The sequence below is a fragment of the Myodes glareolus genome, chromosome 3 (assembly GCF_982192425.1).
Source record: "Myodes glareolus chromosome 3, mMyoGla1.1, whole genome shotgun sequence".
NCBI classification, from domain to species: domain Eukaryota; kingdom Metazoa; phylum Chordata; class Mammalia; order Rodentia; family Cricetidae; genus Myodes; species Myodes glareolus.
Window position 1 is genome coordinate 57375699 of NC_142028.1, and position 22458 is coordinate 57398156.

The 22458-nt window shown below is 42.6% G+C and overlaps 1 protein-coding gene across 28 annotated transcripts in view; it reads left to right on the forward strand.

The window, feature by feature from the left end:
• Positions 1-22458, forward strand: part of Magi1 (membrane associated guanylate kinase, WW and PDZ domain containing 1) — a 610906-nt gene that overhangs the window by 354730 nt on the left and 233718 nt on the right. For 16 of the 28 annotated variants that reach the window (XM_085686765.2, XM_085686766.2, XM_087904480.1 and 13 more), the window contains exons 2-3: positions 5448-5552; positions 10277-10393. In XM_085686765.2, coding sequence (XP_085542891.2) covers positions 5448-5552; positions 10277-10393 — 222 coding nt within the window. The remainder of the gene's footprint in view (positions 1-5447; positions 5553-10276; positions 10394-22458) is intronic. The other 12 variants (XM_085686756.2, XM_048438418.3, XM_048438423.3 and 9 more) reach the window with 1 other exon arrangement.

Consider the following 22458-nt stretch of genomic DNA (forward strand, 5'->3'; position numbering starts at 1 on the left):
AGGCCATTGCTTTAATGCTATTTGGAGTAAAGAAGTTTACAGTAACTATATAAAGACTTGACATATTCAATCTTCCCAGTTTATGTATTTTTTACATATTGGGTTTTTGTTTCATTTTTTGGTTAAATACACATGATAATGAGAGTCATTCATTATTTCTCAATAGGCCATTCTCTAAATTAATTTTCTGTGGAGAGCAGTTTGTCAAGATTAGGGGAAACTAATTAAAAGGGAAAACCCATTCTCATTTCAACATTCCTTGTCACATGAGTGATACTGGATTTTTTTTCTATACCCTAGAAATTGGTATGACCTTTGGGAATCAAGTGATTCCATTTACAGGGAATTTCAGCAATAATTTAAATTTAAGCCTTGCATTATAGTATGTGGTAGAGCATCCAAATGTCTGATACCTGGTTAATCTCTATATCAATTTTGAGCCATTTGAAGCTAAGAGTTGTGGTGTGGTGCCCATCTGTAATCTCAGCACATATGACGCAAAGGCAGGTGTAAGCAAGCAAGGGCATGGTGAAACTACCCAACTAGATTGCTCCAGAGGTAGAAAAAGAATGATTATTTGGAATCAGACTGTCAAGGCAATAGGGGCTGGGGGCAGAGAGACAACAAAATGGCAAAAGACAGTTAGATTTATGTGACAGCAGGGTGGGAGTCTTTGAGCTGATACAGGCCATCCAGACTAAACTAGAAGTCTTCGCCCTAGGAAGCCCTTGTAGGAAGATTAAGGGTGGTTCTGGTGAATAGAGAATGGCCTCTGGGCTTGATTATCCAGTACGAATCCTTCTGTTTACCAGGCCGAAGTGCTTGTGTTTAGGATAATGTCAGCACTACCATGGGGTTGGGGGCAAGAGTTGTACCTGTTGCAAGAAGTTTACAGTTTGAAGACAGCCTGGTTATATAACTTCAAAAAACTAATAAATAAAAGGTCAGGTGAGCTGTGGGAAAGCCAATACAGCCTTTTGGAGAGAATTTGTCACAAGAGCCTTAAACATTTTCATTCTTATTGTTCCAATATCACTACATCAAGGATCATGAAAAAGTAATAAATACAGATAGGTTACTCTGTCTCTCTGTTTTGATACACAATCTTGTGTAGACCAGCCGCAAACTCCTTATACAGCAAAGGATGAACTTGAACACCTGATCCTACCTCCATCTCCCAAAGGCCAAGATTTTAGGCCTGTGGCATAGCAGCCAACTGTGGATGGATTTTGGACACAGAAGATAAGGTACATTCTTACCTATTGGTAATGGGTATGTTGTGAGTCCAAGGCTCCAAAACAACCCAAGCAGATACAAGAGATTACAGAAGGCAAGATTTTATTGGATTGGGCAGTGCAGCAAAAACTGACCTTCAGAGACGACAATCCAGACTCAGGAGCTGACCGAATCCCCATCTCAGCAAGCATTTAAGCAGAAACTCCGCAAATATCTGTGCCAAGTTACAGTTACATGTTCTGCCAACTAGGGTTGCGAGATTAGGGGCTTTCCTAGGAATAGTACTCTGTGGAAATATTTTCATTGGTTGATTTGCTCAAGTGTAGCGGGATGGTTTGCCCTCCAAGTCTTACCAACCAGATGCCAGTGAGATCAGTTAGCCAGGGAGGTCTGGGGAGGTCTTGGGAACTTAAATTTTATTTAACCTTATTCAAGATGGAAGTTTTATTCAAAATGGCTTCAGTTTGGTTCGTTCTTACAGCTATATAGGTTGTGGTGAATTGATAAAATTTATAGCATTTTGAAACACAATTATATTTCACAAATGCCTAAAAAAGTGCTATAAAATGGGGGCTTAAATCCTCATACATGCTATGATCTGACAAGTTAGGTTATAGCTAAAAGGGATCACCTGAACTCTGTGGGCTGTGGGACCCATTCATTGCCAGTTTAAAACAACAACAACAGCAGCAAAATATTGCTGTGTTCCTGTTGCTGCTATAAAACTCCACGATCAAAAGTGAATTAAAGGAGAACAGCATCTATTCTGACTTAAACAGAGTCCGTTATGGCAGGGAATCAAAGCCTGAGACTTGCCTAGCAAGCAGGGAGTGTAGAGATGACATTTCACCTGCTTCCAGGAAGCAGAGAGAGAAGGGGAAGTGGGGCCAGGATATAAATCCTCAAAGCCTGCCCCCCAGTGGCACGCTTACTTCAGCAAGGCTCTGTTTCCTAATGCTTAGACAACCTTCCCGAACTGCCCCTGACTGGGGATCAAGTGTTCAATACGTGAGCTTATGGGAAGCATTTTTCATTCAGCCAGCTCCAGCATTCAATCACATCTTCTTATCCTCTCCGGCTCTCTCTGCCCTTTCCTGGGTCAACATCCCTTAGCTAGTGTGTGTGAACTGGCTTCTTCCTGGCACCTGCTACTACACAGCCCACTGCACCCGAAAATTTACACCATGCCTTTCTCTGCTATGGCTGGAATCCCTGAGCACATTCCTTCTGCACTCCAAGTAAAATAGGAGTTCCTTGTGGTGACATAGGAAGTCCGTTTCACTCTACCCAAGCTCCTCCTTGATAACACTCTCTGCTCTTTCCTTTGCTGTTCCTGAATCTTTTATACTTGTTGTTACCCCTACTTGGAATACTTTCCTCCACACTTTGCAGGAGTGACTGTCTTCCTTTACTTCATTAGCTGCCCTCTGCTTAGGGACAGCATAGCCTCAGGGTTCACAGCATATTTGTCTGTAGGCATTTAATAAATTTCTATTTGAAGAAGACTACGTCAGATGAGTTGATGTGTTTGCTCAACTGTATATGTCTGTTATAATGGTATTTGTTATAGTCCAAGGATGTAATGTGTCTGTACAGCTATGATTTTATGGTTTAAGTGTGTGTATGTGTGTGTGTATAAATGTGTGTGTGTGTGTGTGTGTGTGTATCCATCCATACACAGGACAAAAATAAATAAAATCAATACAAGTGTGCAAATGAGATTACAAGTAGCTTTCCTTGGTTGTACAACTTTATATTTTCAAATATTTCTCTTTGAAGGGCTGGAGAAATGGCTCAACTAGCTGTCAGGAGCACTGGCTTCTTCCAGAGGACCCAGGTTTGACTCTAGTACCCATGAGGAGGCTCACAACCCTCTGTAACTCCAGCTTCAGAGGACCCAGCACCGGTTTCTCACCTCTATGCACGTGGGTGCACAGGCATACACAAGGCAACACCCACACATAAAATTTAATGTTTTCGTTTGATATTTGGAGACAGATCTCACTATCCAACACAGGTTGGTTTTGAACTCTTTATACGCCAGCCTCAACCTCCAAGTGCTCAGACTACGAATAAGTGCCTCTATGACTGGGTTGATTTAGGGGGCTCGAGACAGAGTTTCTCTGTGTAACTGTCCTGGCTCTCCTGGAACTCATGTTGTAGACCACACTGGCCTCAAACTCAACTGAGATCCACTTGCCTCTGCTTCCCAAGTGCTGGGATTAAAGGTGTGTGCCACCACTGTCCAGCTAAGGTGAATAATTGATATAACTTTGCTGTGGTGGTAAAATATGCGTAAGTCTTCATTGTAACCACCTTCAAGGAGGGTATCGAGTCCATCACATTACCGTGCAGCCATCACCACCCTCCATTTCCAGAACCCTTTGAACATCTCCAGCTGAGCTTCCTTATTGAACTCTAACTCCCTAGAAATTACATTTCTCTTTCAAGTGAGAGAAATGTTGGGGCGAAACATGTTAAGAAGAAACATAAGAAAAACCATGCTGGCATTCTCTGACACAAATGATTTAGTTGAAGGTCATAGTGGCTTGGTCAGTGTTGATAATAATCCAGTGTTCTTCCTTTTAAACTACATCTTATTGTAGGAATTTATGGCTGCCTTAAAGTTAGAAAGAAAGTGCAGAAAGTTCTGATTTACCAAAAATAAATTCCCTTTTCTTTCCCTGAACTAAAATATTTTTATTGTAGTTATTATCCAGAGTCATGGTTTCACTATGGTATTGCTGTTGATAGCATGTGCTTCTCTTGTCCAGAAAGAGAAGAAACCCCTGTGTCACAGTGGAAGTCCAGCCTGTAGCCCCAAAGGAATGAAACATGATATACCTGAAGACATGTGAAGGAAATGGGATGAATAACTATTCCGTCCCCAAGATGTGTTCTAAGCATACCGTAGGAGGCTCCTCTCCTGCTCTTGCTTGCAGACCAAGCTTCTGGTCCTTGAAAATCAGTTTTTTGACCTTTTATGCATTTTTTCTTCATGTTGTCTCACTAACATTTAGAGCAACATGGTTTGTATTGAAAAAAATATCCAGATTTTTATATGAAGGAAGATGGATTTTGGTGTATTAAAAATGGAATCATAGAATATTAAGATGATATGTTGATACTTTTTAAATTTTAGAAAATTCAATGGAAAAATGCAGATATATTTGGAAACTTAAAAGATACAGATTTCTTATATATTGATAAAATATACAAATATAAAGTAATAACAATTCAAGTGTGGTCTAAGTTCCATTGGCCTTTTTTAAAATTTAAAACCTCTTTCAATGATCTCTGGACACGTGTGTGCGCATGTGTTCAAGCACACGTGCATCCGTGTTCAGATGGACATGTGCACCTGTTCATATGCGTGTCTGTGCAGGTGCATGCATATGTGTAAAGACGAGAAGTTGTGTCTTCTTCAGTTGGTTTCTACCTAATTTTTTTCTTTTCTTTCTTTTTTTGGGGGGTGGGGTGGGAGGTGTTTGTATGTATGGGCTTTTAAAGACAGGGCCTCACTATTTGCTCTGACTGTCCTGGAACTCACTGTGTAGACCAGGTTGACCTCAAGTCACAGAGATCTGCCTACCTCTCCCTCCCACGTACTGGGGGTTATGGTTGTGCACCACCACACCCGACTTCCCTTCTCATTTCTTTGAGATAGGGTCTCTCACCAAACCAATTTGGCTAGGCTGCCTGTCCAGTGAGCTCCAGGGATCCACTGATCTCTGTCTTTCCCTGCACTTTGATTAGAGGCTTATCTTGCCACAACCAGTTTTTATATGGGTACTGGGGATTTGAACCGGGGTCATATTTGCAGAGCAAGCACTCACTCACTCCCTGAGCCATCTCCCCAGCCCTAGTTCTGAACTTTTTCTTGAACAAATCTCTACATACTTCTGACTTGTGTTCTTTCTTCCACTTACAAAGCAAACCTTGAATTTGGATGAAAGTAAAGATGCCGGGACATCCTTGCCGTTTATCCATCTTACAGTTTATTATTTCACTGGCTCAGTGCCCTTGACAATTAGGAAAAGATTTACTGACGTGTCCTCTGAATAATTGTTAATTAATCTGAGATTAGATGCTCAAAGTACAGTATCCTTAATGGAATGTGAAGGTGGAAGCTTTGCTCCTCCAAATGTCAGGGAATGCAGAGTAAATGTTAACTGGCAGCATAGTTAACCCTGCCCTTTGCACATTTACAGAAGAGAGGAGTTTCAGTCTGATGCCCATAAACCATAACGGAGAGCCTAAGATGAAGGACAGTCTGGCAGAAAGCCTCTGGTTTATCTTGATGGTGACGACTATAGGTATGCACCTGTGTCACATATAGGGAACAAACTAATGGGTCTCGTATGTTCTCTGGAATTTGTTTTAGTCCCTAACGGTGTATTTAGCTATACAGACCTCTTTGCTACTTATAGTTCAGATAGTGTGCAGAGTCTCTTAAGTTTTATTTTTCTATGTGGGTATGTGGGGTGGGGGAGCAGAAGTGTCATGGCAAACGTGGCAGGCGACAGCAGCAGCAATTGGTTCTCTCCTACCATGTGGGTTCTAGGGACTGAACTGGGACATGGCAGCAAACACCTTTGCTCACTGAACCACCTATGTCAGTGTCCTACCAGTCATTTGATAGAAGTCTTCCAGTCAAGAATCACCTAGATTGTAGACAACTGGGAAGCAGTATTCTCTCAGTATCATTCAAAAGTGCCTTACCCCTGGGGCTAGCATTGAGCAAGTGTGATTATCACACCTACCAGTGATTTACCAGTTAGCATTCCTTCCTGATCCTCAGCCCCAGTCTGCCTAAGAACACACTGCTCTGGCACAAAAAGACTGTCACCCATTTCTTTTAGCACTGGAAATATTCTTTAGTCCAAACTCTCTTGCCTCATGGTTTGTCTCCTGCTGTTTCTAACCCATTTGAATAACATTCATACTTATGTGGTTTTTTCTTTTTTAACTTTTGAAAAAGAATACTAATTCATGTTTGGGCTAGATTTTATTCTTTTCCCCTCACCTCAGAAACTGTCCACTTGACACTGTGGTGATTGCAGTGTTTGTCTTTCACTAAGTGCTTCCACTCTGCTCTGCCCTGTGCTTCCATGTCACCCCTCTGCTGTTTACAGCAGCCATGTGATGTGGCCACTATTACATCATCGTTCTATTTTTATGAGTGAGAGAAGAGAGGCTCATAAGCCGTGAATAATGGAGCTGGGTCCATACCTGAGCCTGTGTTTGCTCACTGCCAGCATTTGCCCTGTTCTTTCTGGTTAACTCCCTAATGAATCCAGGACCTAAGCATCTAATGCAATGGTACCCACTAGCAGCCACCCTGCCTAGCTTTGTTTCCTGGATGATTCTCTGCATTCTGATGCGTAGCACCTGTGTTATATCACACAGCCAATCAATTCTAGGTTGGCACGCCCCTCAAGGAGTTCATTGTCTTCTCTGTTTCTTAAAAAGTCATTGGGAGGGCTAGAGAGATGACTCAGCAGTTAAGAGCAGTGACCTTCAATACAGAGGACCCAGGTTCAATTCCCAGAACCCACATGACATCTCACACCTGCTTGTAACTCCAGTTCCAGGGGATCTGACACCCTTACACCAATGCACATAAAATAAAATTAAATAAATTATTTTTTAAAACTATTTGGAAATAATTATTGTGGTTGTTGTGGACACATAGAATGTAGTATAGTGTTTCTCAATAGCCTTCATGATGTATGCTTATGTTAACTGGTACATAAGTAAACATCTATGAACTCCATAGATTCAGGTACTCCATACCTTCATGGTATTCTGCTTAGTCTTTCTTACCCTCTATTATGGAGGGAACATGTTAAAAACTTTATGGACGAAGTTTTGTTCCCTTCTGTGTCCGTGTTCAATGTTAAATGCTTGAGAATTATCAATATTGTTTATGCATTTGTACTGTCTCCTTTTTAAGTGCTGTGCGGCAGTTCATTAAACATATCATTTCTTTCATTGCCTCTGGATAAATATTTGGATTGTTTATAATTTAGGGCTGAGCAATTCATTTATATTTTCTTTTTTTGGACTTATTTTCGTGTTCTTTATTTTTAGTGAAATTGTTCATTGCTTTTTCTGTGCAAATTTGTCTTAATGAAGTATTGTTAAATTGTGTTCTCATGAGGCTGAGCCTCCTTACACACCCACCAGCTGTATATAAAACCTTGTTTTGTATCTTGCCGAAAGGTGAGATTTATTCACCCTTTGAATTCTGTTCTTCTGGTAACTACAGAGTGGGATCTCCTTGTGATTTGAGTTTGTATGTCCTTTATCACCTAGGTATTTGTCAGCATCGTGTGTGTGTGTGTGTGTGTGTGTGTGTGTTCTTTTCTGAACTTTTGAAACGTCCTGTCTGCTGCCCGTTTGCCTAGGGAGCAGGTAAGGCAGTGCTTACTTCATCTATCGCTAAATGATTAGTGATTGAATGGTGCTGAGTTTGATTATCAGTGTACACATTTTTCTCTTGACAGCTTGAACCTTGGTTGTGTGCAACTGAAAGCAGTTTCATGAGTTGGTGCCAGAATGAGCAGGTGTGAGAAGCAGACCAGTAGTTTCCTGCCATAGTAGAAAACAGCATCAGGTTGCATCTCTGTCTTGGTCCTGGATGACTCTTCTGAGCATGGAGGTGCTTCAAGGACTTCTGTGGCTCACATGGTGACCAGTGGCTGTGTTGTTTCACTAAGACTGGAAATGCCTAGGCCTGCTTTTCATTTTGTCTAAAACTGAAAGACACTCTTTGTTGTTGTTGTTGCTGCTGTTGTTGGTTATTTTTTGGTTTTTTTGTTTGTTTGTTTCGTTTTTTAGAGACAGGGTTTCTCTGTAGCTTTAGAGGCTGTCCTGGAACTAGCTCTTGTAGACCAGGCTGGTCTCGAACTCACAGAGATTCACCTACCTCTGCCTCCTGAGTGCTGGGATTAAAGGTGTGTGCCACCATCGCCCAGCAATTCACCTATAAAAAGTGTTGTTGTTTTGTTTTGTTTTTCTGAGTAAGGTTTCTCTGAAAGATTTTCAGCACCAATGAAAGATAATCAGAGGCTCAACCCTGGCAGGTCCTCTGGAGGGTGGGAGACCAGCGGTGGACAGGAGAAAGACAGATACGCCATGCAGAGTGAGCTTGGGTATAGAGTCTATTTAGTGTGTATTTGGAATGGTATAAGAGTAAGGGGTTATAGAGGTGAGGGGAGAACGGGAGAGAGAGAAGAGGGACAGAGAAAGAGGAAAGAGAGGGTAGAGAGAAGAAAGAAGGGGAGGAGGGAGAGAGGCAGTAGTGAGTGAGAACATAGGAGAGAAGGCTCAAGATTAGCTTGCCTCTGTGGGGAAGGGGTTGCAGGGAGATTGGGGATGGGCAGAGCTTGTCTCTTAAAGGAACAGGGTACCCAGATGACAGGAATGGTCTGCAAAATAATAACATTCCTTATGTAGGTCTGACTGTCCTGGAACTCACTCTGTGTATTAAGAAACTGGCCTTGAAATTAGATCAGCCTGCCTTTGTCTCTAGAGTGCTAGGATTAAATCTACAGCACCACTGCCCACCTGGAAAGATAAGCTTATTCCTGTGGGGTTTTTTTTCTGTTTTTAAGTCATCGCTGTAGCATCTTTATTTATCTGTTTTACAATTCTTTCAAATTCTCTTTTCTATGACACTTTTTTTGCAACATTGAAAACTTTTGTTCTACTTAGTATATAAGATTTCAAGGAAATAAAGACACAGTTAACTGTGGCTCAAACAGCAATAAAAAAAGCAATGAGTACCTTGTATTTGAAAGGCAGTGGAGGGTGTAGAGATGTATATATCAGTAGTTATTTATCCAGAAAATGAAGAAGAGGGTCTCCTTTCTCTGCTTAAGTCTTGTACTCTAGAGGAAATGGCTGTTGTTGTTGTTTAAGGTTCCTTTTTTTAATATGTGTTCTCTCTTTTTTTTTATTTTGCAGTTTTTATTTGATTCTGGGGATTGAACTAAGTCTCAAATTGGCTAAACTGTGCCTCAGTCCATTTCCTATTTAGAATTCTTTTTCACACAAAAAGAGTCATAAAGACAGACAAGTTACACCCATGATCTCAGCTCATGCATGGACTATCAAAGCTGAGTTCATGCTCATTGAGAGGAGAGTGGTTGAATGGTGTTTACCAGGGGTCTGGAAGGTGCAAGGGGAAAGGTTTGCAGGAGATACCTTGTCCTGTCTGGGTAGAAACAAACTGGTTTGCCCCCACTGAGAAACTGGAACATAATAGTACTATAGGCTACACTTTGAAAGCTAGAAGGACGGATTCTGAAAGTTTTCACTGTATACAAGCAACAGCTCCATAACCATTGTGCAGTGTTTGCCTGCGTTTAAACATCACATGGCACACTCCTGTGTACTTAAGGTGTAAGGCCTTTTCTTCTGCTTTTATATGCCAGTTAAATAAAGTTTAAATCTGCAAACAGGGTTCAGACCCTGAAGGCTGTTTTCCAAGCTCCCTCCCTGCGACTGGCATGTGGAGGTGTAGCTCACTTATTCTTAGCAGTTACTATGCCGGTGGGCTGAGCTTTACTGAATCGGTTTCTTTTTGTGGTTTGTCCATTGTTTTCTTGCTTGCTTTTACTTTTATTCATTTGCTGTAGTAAATGACACTGGAGTTCTGAGCCGGTTTCCTATTTGACAGTTGTTGCCGGATTGTCCTCTTGTTTGTTTCAACTGGTCATTCTCCTGAGAGTGTCTGCTGATGTCACAGGCGCTCACTTACATGCATGGCCCAGAGGAAATCCTCTGTTACTCAGCTTTCTGGTATTGCATGTGATAAGGCCCATACCTTAGTTGTTTCCATGCTGTTTTCTCTTCGTCGCCTTCCCCTGGCTGTATCCCCTACAGCGGGAAACGGAAGCCCTTCCTCACTGTGACTGAGGGTCTCTGGCTGGGTTTGCAGGATGCTGCTTTCTCACACACAGCTCTGACGGCTCCTTGTTCAGAAAGCCCTCTCTTGTTGATGTGCTCTGTCTGCTTTGTGCATTTCCTGCAGGAGGAAGGCTCAACAAGGACCTGCGACACTTTCTCAGCCAGCGGTTCCAGAAGGGGTCTCCGGATCATGAGCTCCAGCAGACCATAAGGGACAACCTCTACCGCCATGCCGTGCCTTGTGAGTAGCTAATTTTAGTGTCTCGCTGCTGTATGTGAGTGTGCGCGCTCACGTATGTGTAAAGAGGAGAAGGAAGCTCAGCTGATGGTTCTGGCACACTTAGCAGTGAGTCCACTGAATGATGCCCTAAGTAAAGCAAATGTTGGTTGACAGTGGGACAGACAGCATGATATTATGGTGTGACTGGATTTCCATTGGACTCTGCTACTTATTAGGTTTAAATGCTGGGCAAATTACCTTTCATGAGCTCACTGTCCGATCTGTGTACAGACCGTGTCGGTCATGCTAGCTCCCTGGAACTGCTTGAAGTATAGGGGGGCTGAAGCGTGTAAACAGTTCACAAAGTCTTGGTGGGGTGAAGCCTCTAGAAATGGAAGTGTCATTGTGTTTAATGGAGTGAGCCAGGCAGAGACCCTGAGACTGAGCAGAGCGGAGGCCTCTGTGTCTTTAATGGCCCTCGGTGGGGGGAGTGCCACGGTCACTCTCCATCCCTACAACCAGACTTTAAAATCCCCACGTCTGGATTGTAGGGAAAAAGAAGGATTTTCACAGATTAAAATTCTAAAAAGTGTTCAATGCATCCAAATTTGAGCAGGCCAGATATAGACCATCAGGCCTCTGAAAGGAAACTCTTCAGGGTCAGGATAAGCAGGCCTTGGGTTGGTCCGCTGGGAGTGGATAATTGACAGCTGCCTTAGAGTGAGACTTGAATGCACTGTGTCCCTGAACAGGCTGATCTTACCTCTGCCTCTTGGGAAGACATGGCATTTATTTGATTCCGTTCACACCTCAAGGAAAGAGTGATTCTGGTTTTAGTACTGGGACTTTTACTTTCTGCTTTCGTCACTTGGTTCTTTGAAGTTTGAAAGAGTTTTTAGAGGTACTATTTTTGAGACACTGCCTATAGGAAGAATACTTTAATATTTACAGAATCCTCTTGCTGTGATCTGTTGTCTAGAAATGGTTTTCTTTAAATATAATACTCTGGAAGTAATGTGCCAGACTGCCCGTGTTTTCTGGTGTCACCGTAAAGTCACAAGTGTGACTGACCAAAGGCCTTGCATAGATTTGAGAACCTTAAGAAATCAGTTTCTAGACTAATCAGCTGCCCTCCATTTTGCTTAGTAGTAAATCAAGGCTCTGAGGGGAAGAGGAATACTGCAAGGACCTTGGGCAGCACTCTGGAGTTCCCTCTTTACTCGCTAACAGCCGCATCTGACAGAGAAGAGGTGACCTGTTAACGTGACTTAGTTGCCCTCACTCATTTCAGCTTTTCCATTTTGAATTGAAAACTTCAATTCCAATAATATCCTTGAATGAATCCGTATGTATTTAGATTCATTGCAGTTCCTAATTCTAGTCTTGCAGATAGGGTTGGAATTTTCTCCCCGTTTTTATTGATCTAGTAATCCAGTTTTGAGTGAGGGTGTGACTCTGGGCAGCAGAACTGAGGCTGTATTATCCAGCTTGGTCCTCCTCTGTCACACTGGCCCATGTTACATACACCAAACTTCTGAAAGCAGGAGAGGAAACAGGGTCATGGGGGAGTTCATAGCAGAACCTCATCTTTTTGGCTCATGAACCTCCTAGGGCCATTTCTAAGTTGTCCCGTGACTGCCTGTAAGTTACGGTTGCAGGTTGAATGCAGCTTTGCCAAATTCAGTAATTGCAGGCTCATAATTATTCTCCATGTGATTTTTTCCCCTACTTAGATTCCACTTTAAGAAATGGGGGATGAAGCAAATTAGTACACCATTGCTTGATGCATCTGTGGTGTTACCATGGTTACATTTTTGGCAAGCTTTCCCATTAATTCTACCCTCCCCACCCGATCTCTTGGACTTGACTATGAGCTACATGGCTTGATTTTAAGTGTACCACTATTTAGCAAGTAGGTCCAAAAGATTCGGGTTTTTTTTTTTTTAAAAAACAAAAAACAAAAAACAATGGAAGAACAATGTTTGTCTTTTCTTAAAAAACCATTTGGTACTGATGTCCTATTTGTACGAAACTAGTAAATCAGGAATTTGGAAAGTGAAATTCGTGTTTGGACTGAAAAAGAAGATACAACACAGTTCGCTGTACCGATTCAATTATAAGGTAGCAGAAAATGAGGTTTATTTTTTGTGCCTAGTGTGCTCTGTGTGTGTATGCATGTATGTGTGTGTATATGTGTATGTATGTATGTATATATGTATGTTATGCACATGCGTGTCCACCCACATGCACAAGTGTGTAAGTGAAGTTCAGAGGTCCTTTTTTTTTTTTAATGTCATTCCCAAGGTGCTGAAAGCTTGGGGCCCTCTGGGTCCCTCACTGGGACTTGGGACTTAACCATTCAATCTTGGCTGGCTACCCAGAGAGTTATAGGGATCCACATCACATGTCTCCACCTACTTAGCGCTAGGATTGCAAGCCTGTGTCACATCTGCCTTTCTAAACTGTGGGTACAGGCCCTCGTGCTTGTCTAGTAAGCGCTTTGCCTACTGAGCTCCCTCCCCTGCCTGGGATGTGTTTTGTTTGTTTGTTTGTTTGTTTTGTTTTGTTTTAACATGAGTTTAACATGTAGGATTCTGTGGCTGGCTTGGAATAGTCTGTCTCCGTGTGTGTTTATTTTGACTTTTTGGCCCTATGCCTGGCAAAGCAGAGGTCTTTCTCGACCAGTGCCTTGTGCGAGTGGCTTTGGGAGCTGTGGATGGGGAGAATCAATCCTCCTGTGTTGTAATAGGAACAAAAGTTCCTGTGATCTCTTGTATTCCGGAACCTCCATAGGCTGATACTCCCTGACCTCAGTGTGTGGGAAGGTGACCTCATGAGCAGGTAAATGCTAGAAGGGGGTTGAATTCATGTTCTCCACATTGTAGAAAATATATTGGCCATTGGCAGTGAAGAGAGAAAGCTCCTCTAGTCCTGAGTCATCTTGACATCTTCAGCATGTGTGTTGTGATGATGTCACAGCTCCGAACTCAGTCCTATGCATGGCAATCGTGTTTTATCCATAAGCAGAGGAACGACTGAACTTCTGCACAGCTACACTTGGAAATACCACGCTACTCACTGCTAATCCCCTCTGTGGCTATTATTTTAATTTTGAGCACTTTCATTGAGGTGTAATTCCCATACCGCCCACGTCACCTGTGAATGCAGTCCCATTTTTGTTGCAGCTTGTTTTCCCTTTTGTTTTTCTCTTCATTCAAGAACTTTGTTTCTATGGTAGAAGGAGAAGGTCATCATGGTAGAACTCAATTATGTTTACCCCTGAAAATCACTCCCCGCTCCCTAGGGGGAAAGTGAGTACAGAAAGGACAACCAAATGCAGAAAGAGTCCAGTGTCTGAGTGTGAAGTCTGAGGCTTGCTCTGCCAGCTCTGTGGCCTCGTGCAGCCCACAGAACCCCTTTGATGCTCGTTAAATGGAAGGTAGTGGTCTTCGCTCAACTAGAACTCGGTTCTTATAGGTGTGAGCAGCTTCCTGGCTGTGCAACACTCTATCTCACACTTGAGAACCATGTAATGTAGTCTTTCTCTCAAACACACACGTGCGCGCACTCGCACACACACACCATCTCATCATGTTCTTAGCTTCTCATCTTGTCTTCTGCCCTGTTTGTAGCTGTTCTGAAGCACACGCAGCCATTACCCAGCCCTGCCTAGTGCTTCAGCCCCACAGATGTCTTCCTGTCTCCAGTATACAAATGCCTTCTCCTGTGGGTACACATTGCCTTCTCTGGCCGGTTCCTTACTTCCTTTTAAGGTTCATCCTCGACGCCTCTTCTCCCTTGAAGTTCTGCTTCATCTCCTTCACTGGGACAGGTGTCGTCCTTAGGGTTCTCAAGGCTCTCACCCTCCACCTGACCTGTGGTTCCTACTGTGTGTCTGTTTGCCCTTTCAGATCTATCTTTGCCAAGTCAGGTGGCGTATCTCCCTTGGTGACCTCTGTACCTCTCACCTGGTGCCTGAATAGTGGGATAACTATTTGTCGAGTGAATGAACAGAGCAGGTCGGTGTTTCTTCCTTGAGTCTGCATTCCCAGCCTTTAAGAGCGACTTTTGCATAGGCTTGCAGATTGAAAGGCTGCTCAGAAGGTTGCTCCCCTCAGAGACAGGCTGGTAAGGACTTCATTGGGGAGTTGGCAGGTAATCCAAGCCATCCTGAACATGATGCTAAGGAGCGCTTTGCAGCAGTTCTTAATTACAGTCTCTATTGCTGCACCTCCCTCAATGATAGCCTTCCCGTTTTGTGACTTCTTGTCTCCATTGATGTGACAGCCGCTGAGATGGTTGCTTTGGAGTAGCCGCATTCCGTGTGAGGATAAATACCTTACCTGACAGGGCTTGTCATTTGCCGTGCCGCCACTGTCAGAGTGAGATGCAAGATGCAGCTCTGGGCTCATTCAGTAGTGTGGCTTCTCTGGAATGCTGAGTGCACCCCCTCCTGCCTCCCGCCTCTGGGGGTTCTGCTCTGAGGGGCTCATTTTTCCACACAGGCAAAGGAATGTCTCCTGAAGGAGGGAAGGAGCCTGTTTTACAGCATATTGTTTTGTTGATCAAGGCTCTCTGTGATACTGAGGCCATTGTAGCCTGCCTAAGAGGTATTGGTTATTAACTTGGAGGAGTTTCCAGAGAGACTGTGTTTGGTCTCCAAGACATTTTAAATTTGATGGGGTAAACGGGTGACCTTGTTCTTTATTTATAGAGGTGCCATATTCAGATAGACGGTTGAGCATCTGCCAACATTAACCTTTTTGTGCATAGAGCCATGCATTACTTTGGGGACTGTTTGAACCTATTAGCTTTCTCTTAAGCGCTGTTGTTTCCACCTTGGCTTGTCTGAAATCAGTCCATTATGCCATGGTCTTTAATAATGAGAGCTAATGATAGAGTATAACAAGAGCGACGAAGCTGATGCTGACCGTCTTCTGGAATGTGTGTCTCTGTTCAGGTTGTGTTTGATGTTAATGAAGTGGTTTTGATTGAATTTTGTAGAGAGGTCTGTAAACATCTGAGGACTGTTGCGACTGTGACTGTTATCCTTTAACCAAAGTGTTGCCGAAAATGAATATATATTTTCTCTTTGCAAAGCCTAACCTGATTCATAACATCGATAGTCACTTATTTTGTGACTCTCTCTGTGTCTCAGGTGCTCTTTTGAGATTTGTACAGTTCACATAGATTGCCTGTCTATCCTGTCATCTGTGTGTGTTTTAACCCTTAGCCTGCCATATCATCTGGTTTATTTAACAAATAGTGTGGTGCGCGCAGAAGAGCATCACCACAAAGGTGGGTCTGACTTCAAACCAGGTCTCACTCTGCTCCCCTGCACCCCTCACTGCCATTGTGTCAATGGTGCTTGACACGGAAATGCTGACTCTCTGGGAGTTAGCCTCCTCTTCCCAGGTCATCTGTCAGCATGTCCAACCTGTGACCAGCAGACCACGTGTGTCCTAGGAGAGCTGTGGGTGTCCCAGCGTGACGCAAAATCAGAAACTTATATTCTGACATGTTTTTGATGTTGTTGCTGTCTTGTTTTGGTAACTCAGTTCCACTCAAGTGTGAACTCTGTAGATAGCAATGTTATGTTGCAGTGTGAGAATGTTACACAGGCCTGGGACCTTCTATCTGAAGGTCTTCCGCCAAGGCCAGCCCTTCTCCCTACTGACACAAACTCCCAAAGTTAGCATTGCTGCTCATCTTCAAGTTCTCTTTAGGCTGTAGCTATCTCAGGACCAGGGAATGTAAAGAAAACAATATCACTCACGACTGGAGGTACCAAGGGTCTGAATCCAGCAAGAGCCTTCTTGCTGTTTGGTCCCTTGACAGAAGAGTGAGAGAGAGGAGGCCACTCCCCTCTCTTTGAAGCCCCCTCTGAGGATGAGATGTAGTTTGTTACTATTGTAGTTCATGTATTCTTAGTGTATGTAGCGAGAGAAGAGTGGACCGCTTCTGCCAGTGGTCTGTGGCCGGTACCCAGTTTATTAATGATTGAACTCAAGTACAAACCCATTTCTAACAACCGCCAAACCCCAAGCTCTGGCTTTGCTTCTTTGCCTCCAGTCTCCTTGAAGGTTAGTTTTTTAAATGTATGTACCAAATCCTAAAGTATCTCCTCTTAATAACATATGGCTTAGTCTTGGCTCCGTCCAGGATCCTAATGTATCTCTTTGGCAGCTGTGTTCATTTATTTAATTGCTTTATAATTTTAGCTGACATTTTCCATCAAGATCTGTTACAATTATAAAGCAATTTTCACAGTAATTTTTGAAGGTACGTGAGAGTTTCCATAGTGTCCTTACCACCTATTATGTCAGAGAAGATTTTACTATATTTTAGTTTTTCAGAAAACATTTCAGTTCAGAGAATAAAACACATTGTATTGTGCACAGATTCTTCTTGTGTCAAGCATGTTCAGTAGAAACGAGTGCAAATAGTGCTGGGTGTCTGACTCAGTGGGTTGAGTGCTCACCCAGCATTCATGGGTTTGATCCCTAGCATTATGTAAAACTGGGCATGGTGATGCTATTAGTCAGGGTGCCCTAGAGGATCAGAATCAATCGAATCAACATACATTACAGCAGGAATGAATAGGTTGGCTTCCATACTGCTGGCTGGGTAGCCCAGCAGCGGCTGTTCGCACTCTTCAGAGGCTTACAGTCTGTAACTGCTCAGTCCACAGGCTGGATGCTCCACCAGTCTCAATCTGGTGCTCAAGGCCTGAAGAGCACTGGCATTCAGCTCATGCTAGAAAGCTAAGAAGGCTGGGTTCCGTTGTCAGTGATGGATGGTGCCAGCAGGTGCAGCAATAGCATAGATGTACTTAGTGACATAGAGCCCAGGGAGTTTGAGGCTAGCCTGGACTACACCAAAACAAAACAGAAACAATGCACATGCCCCCTAACCTTTCACAAAAATACATTTTCTAGCTATTTTTATGGATTGTAAGTATTTATGTTAAAGTCTAGGTAAGGATACTTGTTCTCTTGTGTTTGATTGTCTTGCTAAAGACCATGATGAAATAAGGGGTTAATAGTACTTTGTGCTCTTACAGAGGGCATGGGTTTGGTTCTAGCACTCAGATCAGGCAGGCCAGAATGGATTGTAACTTCAATTTCAGGGCATCTGATACCCTTCTCTGGCCTTTATGATTCTCTGTACTTGTATGATATACATACAGAAGAAAACACACACACACACGATAAAATGTAAAATGGACCATGTTATAGGTAACAACTTCTTAATCATTTTTTTATATACAACCTGTTTGCCTGAGAAATTTTTACCTGACCCCAGATATATAGATATATAAAATAAGTGTACAAATTGGCATTTGTGGAGAATTCATCAAACAGCTTATTTTAAAGCAATTATTTGATATCTCTATATATCTACATATAATTTTTGTCATTTACTAAAGTTGAAAACAGATTTGCCGTAACAAGATGGATATGTTTGTCCATACTTATATAATGACTTAAATCTTTGCTAACTGTTTGATCACATAGGACATAGAGCATTTTCCATGTCTTTGATTGTTGATCGGCAGATTGATCCTATAATGCTGGGTCCTGGTTATGCTACTTCATACAAGTACGTAGTACAAAAGAGCAGAAGCATATTTTAGGGCCGTTTTAGAACATTTTGAAACTCTGAGCTAATCTAAAACCAAAATTCATTGAACCATTTTTTTAAATGAAATTCAAGTGAGCAGCTCAAATAGTAATTTTAAAAATCAAACAGTTCAGCACAGTATCATCTCAAGATACACTGATTTGATACATGCTGAGGAATGACAGTGGGGAAAATTTAAAGGCTTTTTGTTTTTGTAATGAAATTATGTTCCTGTAAGAGTGGAAAACTTCTCGTGAGCAGTAAACATGCTGTCTTTTAGGACCTCTTACATCTGAAATCTGAGCCAAGCTCCTGTAGGCAGTGCTGCTGGTGCTATATGTGATGACAGCATTTTCAGTGCGAGGTTGGATTTAGTGTTCAGAACAGAGGCTAAAGTGACATTGCAAGTGAAACATGGGAGAACATGGCCACACAAGCCTCAGATATGTTGCATGTGTTAGTTTAATTGTTCATCGTTGCATACTGAGCTGAAAGTTCCATATCTCCCACATTCAGTTACAGGACACTGTATGAGTTTCATCACACAGTTCTAGAAACCGTTGGGCTGGCAAGATCACTCAGCAAACGGAAACACTTAATCATGAGTGTCTAGGGACCTGAGTTCAATCCCTGAGAGCCATATTGGAAGGAAAAACCTTCTGAAAGTTGTCCTTTGACCTCCTCGCGCACACCGTGGTGCACAGTTAACTGCACTCACATACAATATACTCTCACACTCACATACACACACCTGCCCTCACTCACACAGTGCACACACATACAAAACACACACAGAAGAAAGGCTGAGGTGTAAAATAAACTTCTCAATGTGATTTGGCTCGTTTTAGACTAGACAGTGCCTATTGTTCCATCTCAGTCACAACGGGAATGAAATGGTCTTATTAGTGAATGGCATGCTGCTTTTAAAATTAGTTATCTGGGAAGGTAGCAGGACTAACACAGTGCTTGTAGCCCTGTATTGATCTCCAGGAAAGCCTCCCCCCCCGCACACACACATATAATTAACTAGTTACCACTTATATCTGGAAATATGCACTGGAGTATCTATGGGTAGATGGTCAGAGGGATACAACTAATATCAGTTCTTTACGAGAGGGAAAACAACTGAAAATATATTGCCTGTACAGAAAGGGAGAGAGAGAAGAAATAGGCCAGCAGGCGGAGCTGTTAACAGTGGGTGAGTCTGGGAGAGGGCATGTATGTGGTGTCCTTTGTATCTGTTTTATTCTTTGGACATCTACTAATTTGAAATCACTCCCAGATAAAATATTCTTAAAAGAAAATCAACTCATACCCAAAAGAAATAAATTAACTACTTATTATTTTGGAGAAAAATGATGTTTATGCTCCATTTGGGGTTCATTCTTCCTATGTTTACATCGGTGTCTTTAGATTGCTCTAGAGCTGGGATTCAGTGAGCACCTTAATAGGTCATAGTACAGAGACAGAGATGTACATAGCATGAGACAAGATTCTCTTGTGGAGTAATGAGTCTGTGTTAAGTGTTTTAGTTAGCGTGTTTCACGTCGGTTAGGTACTTCCGTTCTACTGTTATCCTTTCACAGATACGGAAACCGAGTCTGATAAAGTTCCCGTTTTTACCCCTGTGCAGTAGGACTGAGACACCAGCACGCCACACTCGCTCACAACTGTCGTGTTTTTGTTAGACTTTGGGTATGTCGTTGCGTGTATGCCGATCTAGAAAATTAAGTTAAGAATAATCATTTTAAGTCAGTTCTAAGGATTTGCTAATGAGAGTCTAGATGAGTATAAAAGTATTCATAGAATGGTAATTGTATGATGAACGTGTGCTGGATGCTTTATACGCCAGGTTTTACTCCATTACAGTATAGTTGTTTCCTGAAGGTTCTGTCACAGGGTACTCTTACTCTCCACATCCAAGGTTAGAGAGCTTGCTCAGAATTTTACCACCTCTAAGTTATAGATCTGTAGTGCATACTCTGCTAGATACTCAATTGGAGAGAGAGTGGAATAAAATGGCCACTCATTTTGGAGGTACACGCCTCAGAGATGCTTTCTAAATATTATGACATAATGTATTATCCAGGTAATATCTGCTCCAGACTTACTGGAAATCCAATTAAAAGAGTTCCTCATTCTTTCTCTTTTTAATCCTTTATTTACAGTACAAAATTTAAACACGATCTTGGTTCAGAAACTGATACTTGCAGGTCTGTGGATCCCACTCTGTGGCAAGCCGGGAAGCACACACAAGCTGGTTCCGCTTATCAGACTCAAGGGTGAATGTCACTCAAGAAAGGGAAACCTGATTCACTCTTGGTCTACATTGTGTTTCTCTGGGAGATTACCATGGGAAGGTTGACTTTACAATTGAGGCCTGTGGAAATATTTTCCTCTGATCTTTCTCATCACTAAAGTCCTTCAGTGGTTTTCCCAAACACTGTGCACTTCCCATCCAGCCAATCACATTGAGAATATGTGATTTAAAAACAAACAAACAAAAAACCTGGAAGCCATTTGGACTAGACCCCTGGAAAGCAAGCCTGGAGCTGAGTGTCTTGAGTTTTAATTTTTTTCAACAGCAAATGGCCCCTGGTAACTACTGGTGACTCCATTGCCATCTCCACAGAAACGCTACCCTGCTCAGGAAACGCTTCATGACTCTGGAAGGTGCTCACTTTGTTTTGTGTCAGATCACCATCTTTTCTGGACTCCCCAGTGCAGAACTACCTGAACTCCTCTGCAGTCATAGGCATTAGGTCTGCAAACAGCCTGCTGTTTGTGTGACCAGCTTCCTAGCTGCCAATGCAGACATCAGAGAGCACCACTGGGTTGACTGGGCTGGAACTGGCCACCCCATGGCTCTGACCCAAGTTCTTCGCTCTTAATTCAGCTCAGTAAATAATTAGGATCCTAGGCTTAGTGTGGTGGTACATGACTTTAATCCCAGCACTTGGAGGCAAAGGCAGAATTTTTTGCTTCTATCTTTGTTTTTTTTTTTGTTGTTGTTGTTGATGTTGCTTGTTTGTTTGTTTATTTGTTTTTTCAAGACAGGGTCTCACTGTCTAGCCCTGGTGGTCCTGGAACTCCCTATATAATGAGCTATATAATGAGACCCTGTCTCAAAGAGTCAGGGTTCTATTAGTTGTGACTTGAGTCAGAAGTTCCCCTCTCCTTACTTATATTTTAAAAACCTGCTCCCTAGTCTGGCTCGCCTGTTTTGCAAGCTGTGGACATGGAGCCGGCTGTTGAATGTAGTTTACTATGAACAGCATGCGAAGGGTATACCTACCCATGGTTCTTACCTCCCCCTTTGGTCTCTTGTCTGATGGCATGTGAATAGCTTCAGCCACATGCTTTCAGCTCTCTCAGCAGAGTCACTCTGCCAGTGGTTGGTGATGGACTAAGACCCCCCAAAACTGGGAACCACAATAAATTTGTCCTTTATTCTTTCAGATATTTTGGCCACAGTGAAACAAATGTAATTGGTCCTTAATGAGTAGTGAGTGGTTTTCTGAATTAAAACATCTACTTATCCAGCCCATGTCTATTTATTCATGTCTCTACCTCCTGGGAAAATGTTTACTGAACAGCAGTACCCAGCAGATGAATGTGCTGGGTTCTCAGTATTAGAAATAAGCTGAGTGAATTTCCTCCTTTGAGGGTGTTTACTGTGTGGTGGAGAAGACAAGAAGCGTGCGGGAGATAGTGTCATGTGACAGGGGATAAAGCAGTGGAGAAACCACTAAACATTTCCACACTGAGTTCCAAGACAGCCAAGGCTACATAGTGAGACTCTGTCTCAAAAAAAGTGTGTGGGTGAGGCGACTTCAAATTCTTCAATTTGAGGTTCATGATGAACAGGAGGCTTGAGACAAATGATCCTGGCCCTACTTGTCCTGAGCAATTCTTGATGAGTATGTCATGCTTAACAGCTTCGGTTGCCTGTTAAATGAAGATGCCCAGGAGGCGAGTTGACGGATTTTAAGGCCTCTCTGCATGAGCACGGTGTTCCCTGGCAACCCTCAGGCCTGCCCCGCTCTGCCTTCTCATCACCCTGCTCACATTCTCAAGCCTCTCATCTGTTTGACTTATGCATAGTTGGGCTTTTCTGCCCTTTCCTGCCTGTTAGAAGTGGGCCATTCTGTTGTCTTAGAGGCTTTGTTCTGAAAACGTGTTTTGGTTAGAATGGAAATGAAATCATTTTCAAGGTCACTGGCTGATACCTGTGGGGGATTTATTCCTCTGGCTTCTGTGTGTGAGTGTGTTTGATGTTTTCTCCTCACCCATCTCCTAGGATGGAGCATTAAGTCCTCACGGCATATGGGAGCCACAGCTTCTACAATCTTTGTTTCATCTACCGATTCAAAAGATATACATGTCTTGTTTTCATCTCTAATTGGTTTTACATAGCTTCAGCTTCCCTTAATTAGGATTTGTGGGAGAAACGCCACATCTGT